This window comes from Poecilia reticulata, linkage group LG9 (assembly GCF_000633615.1).
Source record: "Poecilia reticulata strain Guanapo linkage group LG9, Guppy_female_1.0+MT, whole genome shotgun sequence".
Classification (NCBI taxonomy): domain Eukaryota; kingdom Metazoa; phylum Chordata; class Actinopteri; order Cyprinodontiformes; family Poeciliidae; genus Poecilia; species Poecilia reticulata.
In genome coordinates, this window is record NC_024339.1 from 2,030,369 (window position 1) to 2,049,250 (window position 18,882).

The following is an 18,882-nucleotide window of genomic DNA, read 5'->3' on the forward strand; positions in this document are numbered from 1 at the left end:
CTCCAAAAGAGTTGCACTCGACTCACCCTGCAGTTACAACAAGCGACAAAATGGAGCTCGAAGATGTTAAACAAAAGCTAAAAACGGGAGAGGTTACGATGCTTACGCAAAGTTTAACCTGAAAACGAACACAGTAAAATCTTAATTAAAATGTAGAATTTAATTAACGACTAATGTTGACGGTCTGTAGAACAACAACAATGCCAGAGAGAACTTGTTCTATAGTTACCAAAAATCGAGAACGATTTCTGAATCCTCAGAAATCGGTGTTAGGTGTTGAGTTCACTGTGGCGTCTGGCAAACATGATGGAAAACGTCGAGCCTTGATCTAAACACACCAAATGTTCATGAGCTTCAGTTTAATTTGAGTTAATTATCTGTGAATTATCTGAAATTTATAAACTAAAACCTACACTTTTTTTTTAAAGGACTCAACAAAGCAAAGCACAGCACAGCATCACATATTAACAAGATTTATTAGCATATCATCTAGAATAGATTATCAATACACTTGAATTTCATTTGGCAAAATAAAAAAAAAAAGCTTCAACATAATCTAAAGAATTAAAACAGATCAAACTTTTATTTACAGAAGACATCAAGACTTTCCACCTGGCTCACAATCAAATCTGGATACCTGTACATGAAGTGGCTTTAAGACGAGTGAAGCCCAACAACAGCAGCTCCCAGGTCCCACTGCGAGACGGGAGGATTCATTAATGCTAATTCAGGTTCAGAGGAAAGGGACAGAACTTTGGGTTTTAGTAGAGATGCACCGATCGGGCATTTTCTGGTCCGAACAGATTTCTGGAACTCAAAAACAAAATGTGCTGCAGGTTCCATGGTAGAGGTAGTGGCTCTGATGGTGAACTGAAGCGTCAGTCTTTAACCTTTATTAGATTTCTGAATCATTGATTGGATGGTTTGAGTTCTAAAGTTATTTAAAGCATGACTGGTGCATCTCTAAAAACAGTACATGTTTTCAATTTGGACCTGGCAGAACCAGAACATCAACCTTGTTCAGTGAAGCTTGTGCTTTTGTAACATGTGCTAACCCCAACCATGTGTTAACGGCAAACTGTTCTAATTCTGGACTCTGTCCACCAGCAAGAGCACTTTCAATACTTCTGTCGAAGGCAATATTGGAGTATATGTACATATTACTAATAAAAATGAACAGCCGCCAAATATTATGCATAGCGCACACTCACAGCACCTACAGTATGGTACACTGTTAAATCACTACGTACAAATCAAATATTTACAGGGATGAAAATTTTCCGCTGGACAAATAAGCTTTAAATAAACACTAACGTTTATGAAACAGGCAGATAAGGTGCAAAAACTTTTAAATAAAAATAAAAATAGGTGCAAAATTAGCAAACACCTTTTAGAAAACAAATTGTGAGGTAAAACCCCCAACAACCAATGATCCCAAACATTACAGGTGAGCTCTGGAAAACATTACAAAATATGTGACCCTGTTTGATGGCTGTACCATTCCAAAAGGGGGAAAAAAACAAAGAAAATGAGGGTATTTCTCCAAAAACACCAACGTTCAAACAGCTGCATTAGTCCAGCATAAAAACACTGGTTAAATTCTGAGTTCAACTCTTATTTCATCATATTTGTAGTTGGATTAAATGCACTAAAATACAAAACAGGGCACATTAAAAGCAAATGTTGCTACAACATTTCTTCAAAGGGATTCTCTGAAAGACACATGCTCTTACACCAGGTGGAGGGGATGGATTGTAATGACGCAGCGTTAAGGTCGTAGGTCATGGAGGTCTTCGGGGAGGTTGGTTCTGCTGCTCCGCTGCAAACAAACAAACAAAAGCAGAAATCATTAAGATAATGTGATGCTGACTGAAAAGAAAAAGAAAAGCAGCGACAGCTATCAGCTGAACGTTTCATTAAAACTAAAACAAGTACGACCACATTGTTCAGACATGAGAGCAGCCAGGCGTTTTGCACAGCTGAATGGTTGCCATGGGAGACGAAAGAATTCTCAAACGTGCATGACAGAATCAAGGCATCGCTCCAGGTACGTTTTTGGCGAGGGAACAACAATACAACATGATGTAAAGCTTAAAAAAAAAAAAAAACGGCAATTTTACATAATACTGCCCCTTTAAAAAAAAATTTTTTTTCATACCAGATGCGATTTTTAAAAGATTTTTTCCCCTCACTTTCTTTTCTAAAAAAAGGAAAATACAATTTTTCCTTCTGTGAGTTTTATAAAGGAGTATTATGGCTCGCCTATAAGAATTTCTGTTTAATTACAAGAATTTAGTCATAATAGCATCAGAATAAAGGTACAATTTTCACCAGAAAAAAAATTAATGAAATTACAGGAAAAAAAAAATCCTGGATTTTTAACATCTTAATGACCAAGACCCCTTCTCTAAGAGGGGCTCACTGAACCCTCTGAACCAGATGCTTTCTGAACGCGTCATCTCTAGGTGTTTATCACCCAGCAGAGCTAGAAGGGGAATGTCAATCTGACTTAATTCTAGTTCTTTCCACTTTGCATCATAGCCCTCTTCACACCAGTAAACAACACAGTCAGTCGTGCATTACTCCTTTATCTCTTGGTAATTGGTGATGTTTTATAGTGTACCCTCAGTTCCTTGTTCCGCCATATAAACCTTGAGACGGTTCAGTTCCACTCATTAAACTGCTTAGGGGAGACCAGGGTAAGTTGAGCCAAAGGGTTCGTTGAGCGTTACTCCCCGTTTCTAGGGAACAGTTAAAAAAAATAAAATAAAATTTAATAAATAAATAATTTGTGATGAAGTAGCTAGGAAGACGTCATTTGATGAAGTTGCGAAAGAGCACCATGGGTAAAGCGGTTAGACTTTGATTTCTTACAAACCGTTCTTTAATTTTTGGAAATGAATTTAGTCTAGCTTTTGTAAATTGTATAGAATTGGGTTTAGGTCAAACCAATGATGCGACCGCAACCAGACCTCAGTATGAACCATGCAGAACCCCAGAGCGACCCGCAGACGTCACACAGCGGCGCTCTGTTTACTGAAGTCATAACGGATAACGGAGCCGTTTACAGATTCATTTAAAAGTTAATTCAGCAATGGGAGCTGACGTTATTGTGATAAAATCAGAAGCAGAGCTAAAAAACATGTACAGAAACATGTCTGGATGCGTAATCCGAGCTAAGAGTGGTGGGACCGGGATGGGACGTGCTTCACTGACAGACTTCTTTCATATTTAGGATTTGTTTTTCAGCCATTGTTTAGATCCGGTCAGAATTATGACACGTCTCAGGTTAATGACATAAAAGTCGGATAAAATGAGACACGACTGTTCTGCCTGCAGTCGCTTTGAAAACAATCGGATGCGTTTCCGATTCGGTTCCACATGTGGAAGTGTCTCGAATCTGATTTTTATTTGGGGTGAAAAGTTGAGAATTAGGCAGTTCAGACTTCTGTGAGGGGGAAAAAAAAGTAAATTAGGAAAAACATTTTGAGTTTGAGTGCTGTGTTAAAGTATTATTATGAATAATAAAATACTGAAATCCCTGTGGTAAGACATCTAGCTAAAGAAAATTGCATCAGGTTGTTGTATTTTTCAATTTAAAATATCTTATTTGTAATATAAATATAACTTAAGGTTGTCTAATCATCAAGCCAACAGCAGTGTGTCACTTTAATCCTGCTGTTATTGAATAGGCACCAATCCTTTTAAACTGGGAGACTCTGAGCAGTGTTTACCTGCAATATTTCAATTCAACTTTCATTTCTTTCGACAATTTTAATTTCATTGTAACAATTTTCATAGGGACTCTCCGAGCGATCCACATGGTTTCTGCCACTTTCACCAACTCAAATTCAATCAAACTTCAATTTCACATATAGTTTATTAGACTATGAATAAAGTTTAAAACCTGTACTGTGACAGAAATGTACAAAAGACTGAGTCGGCAATAAACTCACACTTAGCCAGGATGGACATAAAAAAAGCTAGCTAGTTGTCCAGGATATATCAGTGGCCAGCTCCCGGTGTCGTCTAAAGCCTCGAGTCAGAGCACAATGAAGACGTCTGCGGTTCACTGACTTTAGCTTGACTGAAAAATAACTACAGCGAATATATGAGAAGAAAGTCCTGCCATGAGAAAATGTAATACATATGTAACACCAACATATGTAACATATGTAAGACCAACTTACATTTAAAGGAAGAAAATAAGATAATAAAAATAAAGACCTTTCAAAGCCTTAATTTCAGATGCATCAATTTAAGACTTTTTAAAGATGCACAGACAATTTGATTTAGGCTCATTTACTTTGTTGTCTTGAGTTTACATTTCAGGGGGATAAATCTGTTTCAATCCGTATCTACTACCGTGTTTCCCCGAAAGTAAGACAGTGTCTTACTTTCTTTTTATCCCCAAAAGCCCCACTATGTCTTACTTTCGGGGTATGTCTTGTATTGGAAAAAAAATTGTCGAATTTTTTGTTTTAGCCATAAAATTAACATTTATTAACAACCTGAACAGTATTGTATTCACCACAAAACAGTTTTATAAAAGGAAGCGCAGGGGACGGCGCGGTGACGTATGGAGAGGGGGACGGTGCGGACGTGGGCAGGAGGCGGCGCGCAGCTAGACTTTCGGGGTACGTCTTACTTTCGGGGCACAACTTATATTAGCCGACCCCCCTGAAACCCCCGATACGTCTTACAATCGGGGGTGTCTTACTATCGGGGAAACACGGTAGCATGTGGAGCTCACAGACTACGTTTCGTTTTAAGAGTTCATTTATTTTAAGATATTTTGAAGAGCAGATGGCATTTTAACAATGTTCTATCTCACTGATGCAAAGCAACAAGAGGAAGAGGTTGCCATGTCTGCTGACAGCAGGTCCACAGTTGAAGGCAGCTCCTCAGGCTTCAGCCAACAGTAATGTGTGGATCAGCCTTAATCTGATTACACAATTGGAAGCATTGAAGTACATGCATCAGGATGTCTGAAAGAGAGGCGGTGACTGCTTATTAAATTGATTTACAGCCCTGCATAATAACAGCAATTAAAAAAAAAAAAGGCTGAAAATTACCCCCCGTTTTGGCCTGTGAAAAATGAACTTGACAGCTAAGGGAAAGCTCCATTTTCAGGGAATGAAAAAAGAACACGGCGCTAATGGCGAACATCACTTCTGCCCTCGCCCCGTCCAACAGTCTGCACAGACTCGATTTTTACAGGTTTGTGCGCCGAGCCAGGCGAGAGTGCGGTGACGGCAGAATGTGTTCGGAAACAGACGCCGGGACACGGACTTGGCGCCGTCGGCCTCCGACAGCCCAGAACGGTCGAGGGCCAAGCCCGCTTCCCCTCCCACCAGGGGCAGATCCATCACCGCCGCTCAACTTTTCACCTGGCAGATGGTCAGAAAACAGAATTCCTGCTTTAAGCCTGCTAGACCTTCGACGGGAGGGAGACGAAGGTTTTATGTGTTCTGGAGGAGCTCAAGTTCAATAAGGAGTCCGTTGATTAAAGCTGAACATTCCAGAGATCAGAGCTCTGGACCAGAGTGGCTTTTCTTCATTTTCAGCAGGGATGTATCAGGCCGTGCTTGGAGGAGACAGAGGAGAGACCCTGGCAGGAAACAGAAACTCTGAGATGGATGTACTGCAAGTCCCCGCAGTCGGATCGCTGGCTATGGTTCACCCTGCTTTTGACCGTGGTAAATATCCCATGCACACTTCTATCAACAGCTACTTATAAAAGTCCTGGCTTTACATTCCTTCAAAGGACTTGCATGTGAGCTGCAAGTCTGAAATCCCTCGGCTAGGAATTTCAGATGAGCAGAGAAATCGTTTGGGTAGTTAGCCAACAGCAGAGCGATGCACAGGGGTCTGTGGTCACGACATTGCCAGACACAACATACCTCCGGTAACGCATTTACTAAGAAAGTCTCGCTCCTGACTGACGGTGGCGTCTCTGCTGTAGAGCCGCCACCTTACCCCGTCCTGCCTCCAACACAACAGAACCTTTCAGGATGATCTGGACCCGGGAGGTCCTAAATGAGCCGGACTTTCAGAAAGATTGATGAGATGAGCAATGTGGAAGATCTGTAGGTATTTGGACTGCCCTGTGTGGCTGATATGATGCTGCCTCAAGAAGGTGTATCATCAGAAATAAAACGAGGTGGAGACGGTTGAGATGCGGGAAACCTTATAAGACCCAAAGATTCCTGGAATCAGTACTAAGTATGTCTTCATAAGATGTACTTTGGGATAACTTTGACCATTAGATGATAGCAAAAGGCTTCCAATACAATCTTTTGTATGTGTTGCATATGCAGCAACTGGCAATAGTGGGAAGCATAGCAACATTAAGCTCAGAAGCAACAGTCTACAGAGTTAAGGAACTTTTGAAGTCATTACTTACTCTGGGTTTCATTTGGACTCACTAGAGTGTAAGGAGATTTTGACATATCAAACATCACAGTGTTTCTCGTTGAGGTTGACTGTGGATTGAAGAGCTACCAGCCGACTGTGGTCAGCATTGCTTCGTCTAGTAGAAGAGGCTCCGATTATTCTTAAATTATTTGTTTTGCTGCAGTTTAGGTTTCCAGTAGGAACGATTAATGATGATGAGTGACGGACAAAACACAAACAACGGGTAAGGATGGAGGCAAGAGGCATCGCTATAACAACCAACAGCTGGAGGTCTAGGGCTACGTTGAGCTATGTCACAATCACAGCTCACCCCATCAGTGGACAGAGACGGGACAGTTACCTTGAAAAAGTAACTTAGTTACTTTACCAATTACTTGATTTTAAAACCAATTTCCTTCATTGGTTACGATCAGCAGCTGCAGAAAGGCAGCTGTTCCTCTACCACATCCTGTCCAAACAACTCCTTCCACGCTCCCCTTACTGGTTTTGACCAACATGACAGTCAGTCAGACTGTGTTATGATACCACTCCAAATGTTTCTTCAAATTATATGCAGTGTTTATGAAGCTGTACAGTTTGATAGGCTGGAAAACTATTATTATATTCCAAGTGCAGAACTAAAAGATTCTATGCAGTTTAAGAGACGGCAGTGGAAAAAAAAAAAAGATTTACAGCTGACAGTAAAAATGTCTATGCATATCAATTCATATTAACTGACAAACTTAAAAAAGATGTTTTTCAATGTTGTATTTAATGCTTGTGGCATTAAAGAAATTACTGTTTGTACATCAACGATCAGCTGGTAACTCTGTTCTGGGACTGATCGCTATTGGATCCATCCTCCACTAGGGGGCTTTCTCACTCTGTCCTCATTGTATTAAATTGCTGCATGAGAGAAGTACTGAAAATCACTGGTTATTCTGTCTCCCACATTTTCAAGGGTGTGAAAGCAGCACTTTGTCTCCTGCACAAAGGGAACAGCGAGCCTTCATGTTGTCGTCTTTAGCTGAAACAAACTCTAAACAGTGACACGTTTCCAACAAGAGTTGTTGTGCATCTCTGTCCTCCCTGCATTGGTGGCCCTGCTGCCGTTACAGAAATGCAGGAGGCAAGCCACAGGATATCTTTTTATTTCATGAAGTAACAAAAAATAGCAACATACAGCAACTTTGATAAGCCACTGTTTTGCTGCAGGCTCATGCATAGTTAAGTTCTGCCCCAAGGTTTGAAGAGATTAAAAGAAATCATAAAAAGAGTGTGCCGAGTTTGTGGCAAAAATAAATAAAAATGCAGGACAAAGGCCTTTTAGGAGCAAACGTTTGATCTTCATGATTTTTTTTTAGTCAGATCTTAATTTTAGAATTTCATCTCGTCTTGTGAGCTTTGGGTATCGTTATCCTCCTACCACTAACAGATAAAACAGGATCCAATATGAACGCGCACCATAATCCAGATTGCCATTTTCATCATGGTGATGCTTTTGTTAAGCAGAGGGAAGCTGGTTAGAGCGCAGATAGATGGAGTTACAAATCCTAGGAGAAAACCAATTCAGTGTTTAAAACAAATTCATGCGATAAAATGGTCCAGTCAAAGTCCTGACTGGACTTTGACCTCAAAGCCAATATGTGGAAAAACGTGAGTTTAAGCTATGTTGCAAAAAGAATGGGCAACATTATTTTACTATGCAAATGTGTGAAGCAACCCAAACGAGCTGTGGCAAAGCGAGAGGTGGCGCAACCAAACCTGACTCAGAGGCTTTAGACTTTTTTTTTTTTTTAAATCGTAGAAATAGTTGAAACCCATTCATCACTCTCCTTCCACTTTCCAATTATGCACTACTTTCTGTCATTCACAAAAAATCCCATTAAAACACACTGAAGTTTGTTGCTTTGACATAAAATCGCCTACGTGTTGTGACTGACCGTACATGCTTGGAGCCTCAGTCAGTTTGAATCAAAGCTTCGTTTCTCGCCCTCAGGTGACCGAAAAGCAACGCCGGAGCTCTTCTTAGTTCCTTCCAAATTTGGCTTGCACAGTCTACAAGCTAATGACTTTTTAAGTGTGATAATCGCTTAATTAATCCCACTTACTGAAGGACTTAATATCTACAGGGCTCCTGTGATTAAGAGATTCTCCATCACTTTGTTTTTGGATACATTGCTTGGGTTTTGGCTAGCTGGTGTGTTTTAAACATCAGGCTCTTGCTTAATTTGCAGTATGACTAAACACTGGGCGCTACAATGTGAACATTGAGGAGGAAGAATAATCCCTAAAAAATGCTCCATAAAAACAGGCTTCCTGGTGGGGAAGTAGCTCGGTAATATTACTCACAGCTCCTAACTTTGATGTGGGATCCGTCTCCGAGTGGGTAGGAGGCGTTCTTTTTAAGAGCAATGGACAGAGGGGCGAAAGGGGAGAGCAGCTCGTTTTATTACTCCTCTTTACTTCCAGGGCCAAGGCGCTCCAAACTTCAGTTACAACTTTGGGAAAAAATGTGCGTGCTGTCGAAATGTTTAGCTTGCTGAGCGCGATGCATCACCATCTGAACTACTGGAACGGGCCGCCGGCTCTGGCTGCGGTTGGACTCACCATGGGATCGCTTTTATCTGCTGAAGCTTCTGTCTTCGTAGATGGTGATCTCGATCTGGTCGAGGTTGTTAAGGGAAGAGCAGCTGCGGCGAGATCACACACAGAGTTTCAACCCAAATTAAAAGCTCCCCCCTTCTGCAGCTACAGCGCACTTGTTCTGTGTGCTGGCCTGAGCCACTCAACAAGGCTCGGTAAAATATATACATTTTGCATTTAACTTGCAAAATCTTAATGCTTGTAATTATGTTCCACCCAGAACTCCTTGAGTGGCCTAGTAAAGTAATGCTGTGTTATTGCATCGAAGGCAACTAAATATGTTCTTATTTTTAAAGGGGAAATGGTTTATCGATTTGCATCTGCTAATGTATTTCTAATATTGTTTTAAAAAGTGGTTAAATTAAAAATCTGCAGAATGAGAATTTTCACCCGATTAATCGTCAAAATAAATAATCGAATAATCAATTCAATAATACAATAATCGCTTGTTGCAGGCCTACTGAAAATATTAAACCATCGTATTTATTTTTGTTAAAATGTTAAACCCGTAGTAGTTCAGGTGAAAAGCTGCTGTCAACTCCTCCCCTCTCCCCCATCCGTTGCTAAAATCAGCGCAGCAGTTTGACGGCGTTGGAGAAATAATCCAGATCGCTGTCACTCCACCGGTAAGACGGGAACAAAGTTCAGCTGCAAACAATTTCACTCATATTCTGTTAACCCTCATCTCCTCTTCCCACCCAGCTGGAATTAAAGAGCATGGTGAGCCACGACAGACACACACACACTCACACACGCAGCGACAGTCAGGATGTTGGGCACCCATTGGTTTTGTGGAGATGTTATAGATTACATAGGACTTTTATGTAACTTTTTGAAGAGTTTACATTCATAGCAGCAGATTTCCTGTAAGCCGCTTTGACTGCTAGATTCCATATTTAACCACCATCAGAAGGACAGTAAAAAACCACGAGTATTCAGACACGCTGTGCGCCCTTTCCTGGAAATCCAGAGGCTCATACGAGACGGCTGTTTTTATGATGAGGACTGTAGCTTACAATCATCACTGTTTGTAGAAAAAAAGAAAAAAGGTTATATTAAATTGGATTAATGGTTTCATAGAGAGTGGGAGGATACGACTCGGAGTCCTCTTTCGATGGGATCTGTCAGCAGGAGGCCTCGTGGCGCGTAGATCTTGTCGTTTTGTTCCTGGATATATTTGGCAATCTTCTTTAAAACCTAAAAAAAAAAAGCTAAGTTTTAAAACAAAATTGTGACTTTTGAGAACACAAATCCCAAAATAGAAAGAAAAGATACTAGGGTTGAAAAGATTAATCGGTTTGATTTTGATTAATTGATTATTGACGTACGTGTAAACTAACTTGGTAATCAATTGATTGCTGACTGGAGCTTACAGGTTATTACTTACGTACTTACAAGGCCATTTGCTCATCAGATGCAGAGCAGTAATTTAGCAAAAATTGTACTGAAATGTGAATATATATATAAAAATCTATTTATTAATTTTTTTTTCATTCAAGATAAAAACACCTGGGAAAAGGTTTTAGCCAAAACTCCTCAAGTTTTAGCTTCACCCAGTTCAGATTTACTAAAGGAATGCCGTTACTGCATTTTAGACAATAAAATGTTCATTTTTCCCATCCAAAAAAGAAAAAGAAATTATTTATTTGAATCTTTCAATGTAGAAAATGCCATTTAAAACAAAATAAATCTAATCTTCAGAACAATCGATAGATAAAACGATTATTCAAATAATTATTAGTTCCAGCCTTAAAGAATATATGTCCATTAAGCTGAAAAACCTTATTTGGGTACGATGGACTCACTTCAAACAAATGTGAACACTGCATGACTTTGCACAGCCTCCATATCCCACCTTCTCGTAGTGAGTCTCCATACAGAGAAAGACGGTGTAAGCGGTGAGGCAGGCCAGGCAGCCTTCGATGAACGACTGACTTCCCAGCTTCTCTGCCTCGGCGTAGAGGTTGTTCAGCGTCCGTATCGTCTCCTCAAACTGCTGCTTGTCAATCTGAAACATGCGAAAGCAATAAAACAAGACCAAGCAGGTCAAATTAGGTCATCAGTAGGGCAATTATTTAAAAGGTGTGTAGGATTTATCTTAGCAATTCTTTTCGTCTTTATAAACGAGGGGCTGGATGTTCTCAGACTGGTCATGCATCAAGAGAATTCTAGGCTTCCTTCCCACATTTCGAAACACCTCCTGAGTCAAATGGGTCGCCTCGGCTACGAGCCTCGGGAATGTTTCTACTCAGCAACGGGCAGGAAACGGTCCAACTTGGACACAAACATCGCAAGTACACAAAGCAAAGCAACTCTCGAAACGTTCGCTCTTCAGAGACACGTTCGCTCAGTCGTCCGCGAACCAAAAGACACGATCTGGGTTTCCAAGTGAAACTGTTGGACTCAGAGCTCTAAAGTGTTCACATCCTTCAACTGTTTGAGTTTGTTGTGATCTGACCACAGGCTTCAAAGCTTTAACGTTTGCATGAAAATAAGAGGATTTTTAAAAGTCGTTACAAATTAAAAAAAAACTCAAAAGTTTTTATATTCTAGAAGTCTGTTACAAACATTTACCAGACATTTCCCTTTTGCAGTCATAGAGTATTTCTGTTTTTTAATATGTACAATTTATTTTATGTTTATTATACATGTCTCTTTTTTTAACTATACTTATGCTTTTTGTGATTTTTGGATTTTGTTCTGTGCATGTCTTCAAAGTGGTGCTAAATGACAATAAAGTGAATTTTTATTCGCCTCTCCTTCACTTTGATACTTCTAAATGAAACGTAATATGACTCAGATTTCACCAAATGAGCAAGCAAAGGCAACTCGGTTAGATGTGGTATAAGTAGAAATCCAGCCTGTTTAAGCAATGATTAATGTATTTAAGGCCAGCCTACTGTATATTTTTAAATAATTTAAGACATTTTAAGACCTTAATTTTACATTAATTTAAGACTTTTTGTTGTACATCCCATCCATTTGTATCTTCTACTCATTAAAAAAATCTTGCCAAATCTTGAGTTAGTTCTGTGAAGAGCCACTTGTATTGAAGCAAAACACATTAAAAAAAAAAGTATGTAGCGATTACTGAACTCTGATTTTTGTGTTCTGTTGTAACCTTGGATCTGTATGAAGTGCCGAGACGGGAAAAGAGAGGGAAAAAAAGAGACAAGTCAGTGAGTATCCTCTAAGCGGAGCTAGGAGCAGCAGAAACTTGTCTAGTGTTCTGCTTCTTGTGCTTGAGGAATGCATCGGATCTGGCACTTCCCATCTAAAGTTTATTTTCCCACTAATTTCCCACTTTGAAGGCTGTGAGCATCTTCCCGCTGTGAGCTTCAGGCCAGCAAAACCAGACAATTAATGAAACTCCACCGATCAGTGTAGAAAGTGAGCAGCCACATGGACTCAAAATCCTTTCTTGGTACTTTGGCAACATAAAACAAACAAACAAACAGAAAACAAAAAAAAAGAAAAGAAAAGAAAAGAAAAGAAAATCACACAAACTAAGACAACAAATATGCCTGAAGAAAAAAACATTGCAAACCACGTGATTTCTGAAAACCACAAAATATGCAAACTCTGCAAAAAGGGAAAAAATGTTGGCTCAAATAACAAAAAAAAAGCCAAATTAACTAATTAAATAAAAATGCAGGCCATAAAAAGTTTGGCCCCGAGTTGCACTTTAAAAGAAGAAAAAAGGAAGGAAAGAAATAGAGGTACAGCTAATCTTGAACGAATGTGTGGGGGAAGAACGTTATGGCAGTGAGAATGAGCTCTTCCACAGCCTCATCTGCCCAGCGTTGATGTGGATATGAAATAAATAGCGGAAAAACACTGAAGACCACCAGACTCCTGGGGACGTGCCAATAAAGCTTCTGAAATGATGGGAAGCAGCTCTTTCATGTGGTAATGAGCATCAAAGTCACAGTTGTACCTCAGACTTCAGCAACCTGCACCTCCATCTACACGTCCGACTTCCATCTACTGCCTCAGCAAACGCAAACCTGGAGTTTCCTCCTCTGTGTTAGAGGCCTGGCGGGCCTCCAGGCTTTAACTGTCCCCCTCCAGGCTAAGCGTCATTGGTTTATTCATTTTAATTAGTATATTTAAATATGTATGTATCAAAACCAGTGACAGCAAAGACATGTTACAATTGGTGCATTGAACTAGGCATACCCTTCAATGTCAAATAATCTGCAGCTATTAAAAATAGAGTACTCTGATCCAAAGGGGTAGAATTATTGTAAAAATTAAAAACAATATGCATGTGTATATTTGTGAATTGAAAAAGATTGTTTACATGGATTCTATGTAAACGCCACCAACCAAACACAGGCGGATCTTTTTCATGCAATCAGAGTGTTCCTTGTAAACAGTGCATTCACGTGGATAAATAAAAAACAGTCACAAGCCAGTCCAGAATACTACTCCAAGCAGCAGAACCTGCTAAACAACATGTTTTAATGATTATCCATTTGTAGTAAACAAATGTTAGGTAGCATTTCTTTGAATTTATTTTACTTTTAAAATGTGACCAGTATTACATAACTGGTTTTAAGATCCACTGGTTGATTACTTACGGTAATTTGGATTTTAACTTTAGTGCAAGAATAAAAAAAAGTCAGAAATTTTAATTATATTTTATTGTATGTGAGACTCTGTGAGTGGTTATGTATCGTCAATAGTGCCTTCCACATAGTAACCTCATATTTTCACATTTCCTGTTAACTTTTAAAAAAAAATTTAAACGGTGTGCCGCCGCTGGTGGACCGCCCCAGCGCCCCCTACCACCTGGCTTAGCTGGTTTTCTGGAGGGGAAAACTTAGAAACATTACAATTTGGATTCTCAGTAAAAGAAATTTAAAAAGTAAATAAAAAAAACTAATAACAAAACTGTTTAATCAATGACTCAAATTCAAATATTTAACAAATTCTGCTTTTAAGTACTAGGTCAGCTGAGAACAAGCTTTTACACATTGCTGACCAGCTCCTATGAATCCTGAAATCAAACTCCTCATAGTAGAAATGACAAACACATGTTGCACAGACTGGTTGGGTTCCAGCTGTGGACTGAGCCATGAGGAAATGTTCTGCTGCACCATGGGAGCACATTAGTGGGGAGAGGAGAGAGCCAATCTGGCTACGAAGCGCCGCTCATCCCGGGCGGCTCGGATGACGTCGATAATGTACAACGAAACAGGTGTTTCTCGACTCTCTCCTCGTCACAGTGACTCTGGACTCTCCACCAATCAGTCATCCTCTTCTTCTGTTGAGAACTTTGAGTTGCACATCCTTGTAAACTCTGTTTTGCAGTTTAAGTTTAAAAGTGGAAAGTAGGTCAGTAAGGCTAGCTTGACTTTGACAACCTTAACATGTTCATGTGCTGCGGAAATGTCGTTTGGTTGAGTTGGCGCTAAAATAAGTGGGGGGGAAAAAAAGGAGCACGAGTAGTTTTGTAGTTTTGAGATGTTTTCAGCATCATTTTCCTTTTGTTGTGGTGCACTGTCATTTAAAACACAAGTTCAGTAAACAACAAAAACCAAACTCATTTATTAGTAGAATATCGCCATATTTATATCAGTCACCAAATACTATAAAATATCTAATAAAGTATTTAACCAACTATGTCTCTTAAGGGGCAATTATGTAAAAACTAATTATGGTCCATTATTAAAAAAAGAAATTTGTTTAGTTCTCTTGGATCTTGATAACCAAATTGTTTATGAATTTATAACCATTTTGTACAAAACATCTGCAATTGTCTCCTCCACCGGGAGGAGGCCTCGGGGAAGACCCAGGACACGCTGGAGGGACTATGTCTCTCGGCTGGYCTGGGAACGCCTTGGGATTCCCCCGGAGGAGCTGGAAGAAGTGGCTGGGGAGAGGGAAGTCCGGACCTCCCTTCTGAAGCTGCTGCCCCCGCGACCCGACCCCGGATAAGCGGCAGAAAATGGATGGATGGATGCAATTGTCTCAGCTTTAATTTAGGTCAAACTTTACAGAAATAAGAACGCTACAGCCATTTCTGCGACATTCTCCTGCTCATGTCCCCGATTGGAAAAGTCTGGTTTTATGTTCATGACTCGATGCGTAATAATGATGCCTGGAGGTGCGCATCACTAGCTAATGCGGCTAACAGGCGCCTTCCTATCCATAAATAAATACTGATGTTTATAGCAACACCTCTCCCTGCAGACCAGCCTCCAGTCTCACTAAACACTTTAGATGCAACTTTGAGGCATTTTGAATGTTTTCTGAAACGGAGCGAAGGTCTTAAAGTTCACTTTCTACCAGAGGGAAGCGATACGGAACCTCTAATCAGCTTCTTCCTACAACGGTGGGGCTGTGCTCAGCTGGACTGTGATGTGACGGCAGGCGTCTGCTCTGCCAGCTGGCTGGAGGTTTCAGGGGAGAACACTGAGACCACCTCTGGGCTGTGGGTTGTTGATGATGAACATCATTTCGTCTCATTAGCCCAGAATGCAAAGCTCATAATGGAGAACATTGAAAAAGAACAACAACTCCTAAAATTTCAACAAAACTCAGATCTTCGGTCGTGACCGAAAACAGTAGAAAACCCAGAAAGTCAGCGGCTGCCATCGAGGCATTCAGCCTTCTATTAGGATTGTGCCATTTTACGAGGAACACTCTGCCGTTCCTCGTAAAAGGACAGCTGGGGTCCTGGTGTTAAACACGTCTCCCACCTTGGTCTCCAGCTCTGAAGGAAACTTGGTCTGGAACTGGCACATGGTTCCGTTGGAGTAGTCTCTCTGAATGAAGACTTTGGCTGCGACAGCCGCCTGCTGCCTCATGTCCTGTAAGCTGTGGGTCTGTGGGAACAGGAATTAGCACGTCAATGTCTGTGGAGGCGAGGCTCAGGGAGCTCCTCACGCCTGGACTGCAAGAAAAATCAAAAACTGCTTTCCAAACAGGCCTTACTGTCCATCATCCACATTGAGAATATAAAAGGCAAGGGCTGGGTGATAAATTGACTTGATCAATTAATCAAATTTTTGGTTTTTAAAGATTTAATTTGACAATTTAAGCAAGCTTTACAGCTGCTATTTATTTGGACTTTGAATTTAGGGCAACTCTATGATGAAATTTAAGAGTCTGGCTAAGATTTTGTTTTTTCCCTCCAAAGTATAGTCATACTGTTACAAKAATACTGTCATGTGACAATAAAGTCAAAATAACACAAGATTAAAGTTGTAATAAATCAAGAACTCAAACACGAAAAACAAAAGAAATCAATTATCCAAGCTTTATTCTCCTTTTAAGACACAAAATGTTGCGTCTTTAGTCTGGCAATATTATGACTACATTCCCATTATTAGACAAATATTTCTGCAGCCTGACTCTAATACCCCAAAGTACAACTCACAGAAGTGATAATCCAAACAAAAGAAACTATGAAAATATGTTCTGTCTTATGTCATTTCATTTTTTAGAAAAGAAAAAAAAAAAGAACAAAACGAATCTGGTATAAAAATAATCAGATTTGATTTCTCTGCCATATCGCCCAGCTCTGCATGACAACGTATTTATGTTATAGAGTGTAGCCCTACTTAGGATAAGTTAAGCTTAGATACTTAAGTTTTGTCTTAAGGTTTATGTCAAGATTATAAAAGAAGCATTAATAAACCAAGTAGGGGAGGTGACTTATATCGCCTTAAAATAATCACAGATTATCTGAACTTCAGAGATGTAAAAGCAGGTGAACACAGATATAAGAAGAACCTTGGACCTGCAGATGTTAACACATTCCTGTAATCTAATCTGACCTTCCTGCTTTGGCCTCAACGGTCCTGGTCAGGTCAGCCACTGTCCTGGACGCAACCATGTTTCAGCATATATTCATCAAATTAATGGCTGATGTCCACGTCTAATCCAGGTCTAATCCAGATGCTGGACAAAGTCGCATTTATTTATAACACCTAAAGGTAACACGGTTACTTGACTTTACCATAATGGAACTATGTGCCTGGAAAATACATAATACTGACCTTTTAATAATAATAATAACACCCTATAGAGCGGACGTCCGTGTACTCTACAGTACATGTTGTCAATACTTGGTTGCGCCTCCTATTCAATGAATTAATGCAGCGTAGCATGGAGGAGGACAGTCTATTGTTTTGCTGAGGTTGCTATGACATCGGCGCTCTCAGGGTCAAACCAGTTTATAGGCTTTTAAAACACACTGGTACCATGTCCATTAAAGCATGTGCTGGTTCTGGTTTGAAGCATGAGAAGGCGCCAAGTGCCTCTGGAGTATAAAATCAGCATCTCCTTGAAGCTTGTCAGTAGAGGGAAGCATTGCGTTGCTTGGATCCTCTTAAGGTTGTGGTCATTCCTGCTGCTTGTGCTTATTTTCCTCTACACTTTTTCCTTCCACCCAATTTCCCAAGGGGAGTCCACAGTAAAGGTGTTTTATATAGATGTTTCAGGATGAGATTTTCAATGACACATTTGTATCTATATAAGATGGAAAGTGATGCATCAAAATCATTATTCTTTTATAAGATGTGTTTCTTTTTGGCCTATATTTTAATGTAGGTATGACAAAAAAAGGACTTTTTGGGTAAATAGCTTTTGTTTTTGTTGCTGTGGGTAGACTAATGACATTTTCATGATCAGCAAAATAGAAAACATCCCACCCAATTTATTTTAAGGCCAGATTGCAGATAAAAAAAAACAAGGATTCACAATAAAAATGAATCTGTTTTTAGCTGAAAAAAATTATATATGGCCTCAGAGGATTTTTAACTAAGCAAATTTGGCCTTTTTGGATTAACAGGTTTTTCTGTTTGTTTTACTCATATAGTGAATTTTTGGTCAAATTGTTTTTGTCACGGTCCACAGATCAGATAAAAGTAAGATTACATTGTGTTTGTGTGAAAGAAGAGTTTGAATATCTGGACTAGCAAGTATCAAAATCAACAGAAATAAATGCCTCATATATGGCTGTGAGTAAATTTGGTAACTTTTTCCATTGACATTCTCATTAGTAGAGAACAAATTAATCTATTTAACAAAATATTGACTCTGAACAAATGTGGAAAGAAAATGGGAGAATTTTTTTAATTCAGATTCTCATTTAGTTGATATTTGTTTATTGTCTAACACAATCTGTATTATACAGGATAACACCACATTACGCATTCATTTTTCATAGTTGTCACGGATTTTACTTTTTTTAGGAACCAGTTTACTGTCAGCAGTAAATTATTTTATAGATTAGTGCTTTCAGAATCAACTAACCATATTCCTTGCCCGATATAATGTAAAACTTGTTTTCACAACAAAATAGCTTAGCATGTTAGCAACCAAACCGTGAGCTAGCAGCGGGCTGACACCGCCCGTTCATTCTCGGTGTACTTCTTTAATAGTAATACAAACCCGGCACTACTACTGACATGTCAGTACATGTGTTTATGTTCTCCAGTTGTGAGGAAATAAAGAGGTTTAATTTACACAGCTTACCTCCGCCATGTTGAAGATTTCTGAATTCCGCACGAGGTGCTACGGAGTACTAGTTCCGTCGGGAAACACTTGTGTAATATTCGGTTCCAGCTAAACTTGGCCAATAGATACATGCTTACTGTTGAAGCAAACGTGCAAAAATACAAAGATAAAAAAAAGATGTTTCAAATATTTTTAAAAAATCTAAATTAATATATAGTTAAAATAGTAACAAGCATATGTAGAAATTATTATAAGACTATTTTAGGAATTTTGCGCTTAATAAAAGTACAGGAAAATTATATTGTTACTTAAAAAGAAAAAACATCCTCAGATTAAAGACTGTTTTCCTTTTTTCACCCCAGCTGGAAA

At 39.5% G+C, this 18,882-nt stretch overlaps 1 protein-coding gene across 1 annotated transcript; it reads right to left on the minus strand.

Annotated features, from left to right (window-relative positions):
• Window positions 1–457: 457 nt before the first annotated feature.
• Window positions 458–18,619, minus strand: LOC103469557 (golgin subfamily A member 7). The gene is made up of 6 exons (XM_008417305.1): window positions 18,532–18,619; window positions 15,750–15,875; window positions 10,898–11,050; window positions 10,138–10,239; window positions 9,007–9,061; window positions 458–1,819 (listed from the first exon to the last, which is right to left on the minus strand). Exons 1-5 carry the CDS (start codon window positions 18,538–18,540, stop codon window positions 9,020–9,022), a joined length of 432 nt encoding a protein of 143 aa, XP_008415527.1. The 5' UTR covers window positions 18,541–18,619; the 3' UTR covers window positions 458–1,819; window positions 9,007–9,019.
• Window positions 18,620–18,882: the final 263 nt, after the last annotated feature.

What these genes read in the sequence shown, in the direction of transcription:
- LOC103469557 (XM_008417305.1), bottom strand. An exon ending in CTTCAGAGCTGGAGACCAAG is followed by an intron (nt 11,051 to 15,749) that starts GTGGGAGACGTG and finishes CGCATGTTTCAG; the next exon opens with ATTGACAAGCAGCAGTTTGA. An exon ending in TCGAAAGAGGACTCCGAGTC is followed by an intron (nt 9,062 to 10,137) that starts GTATCCTCCCAC and finishes AACCTCGACCAG; the next exon opens with ATCGAGATCACCATCTACGA.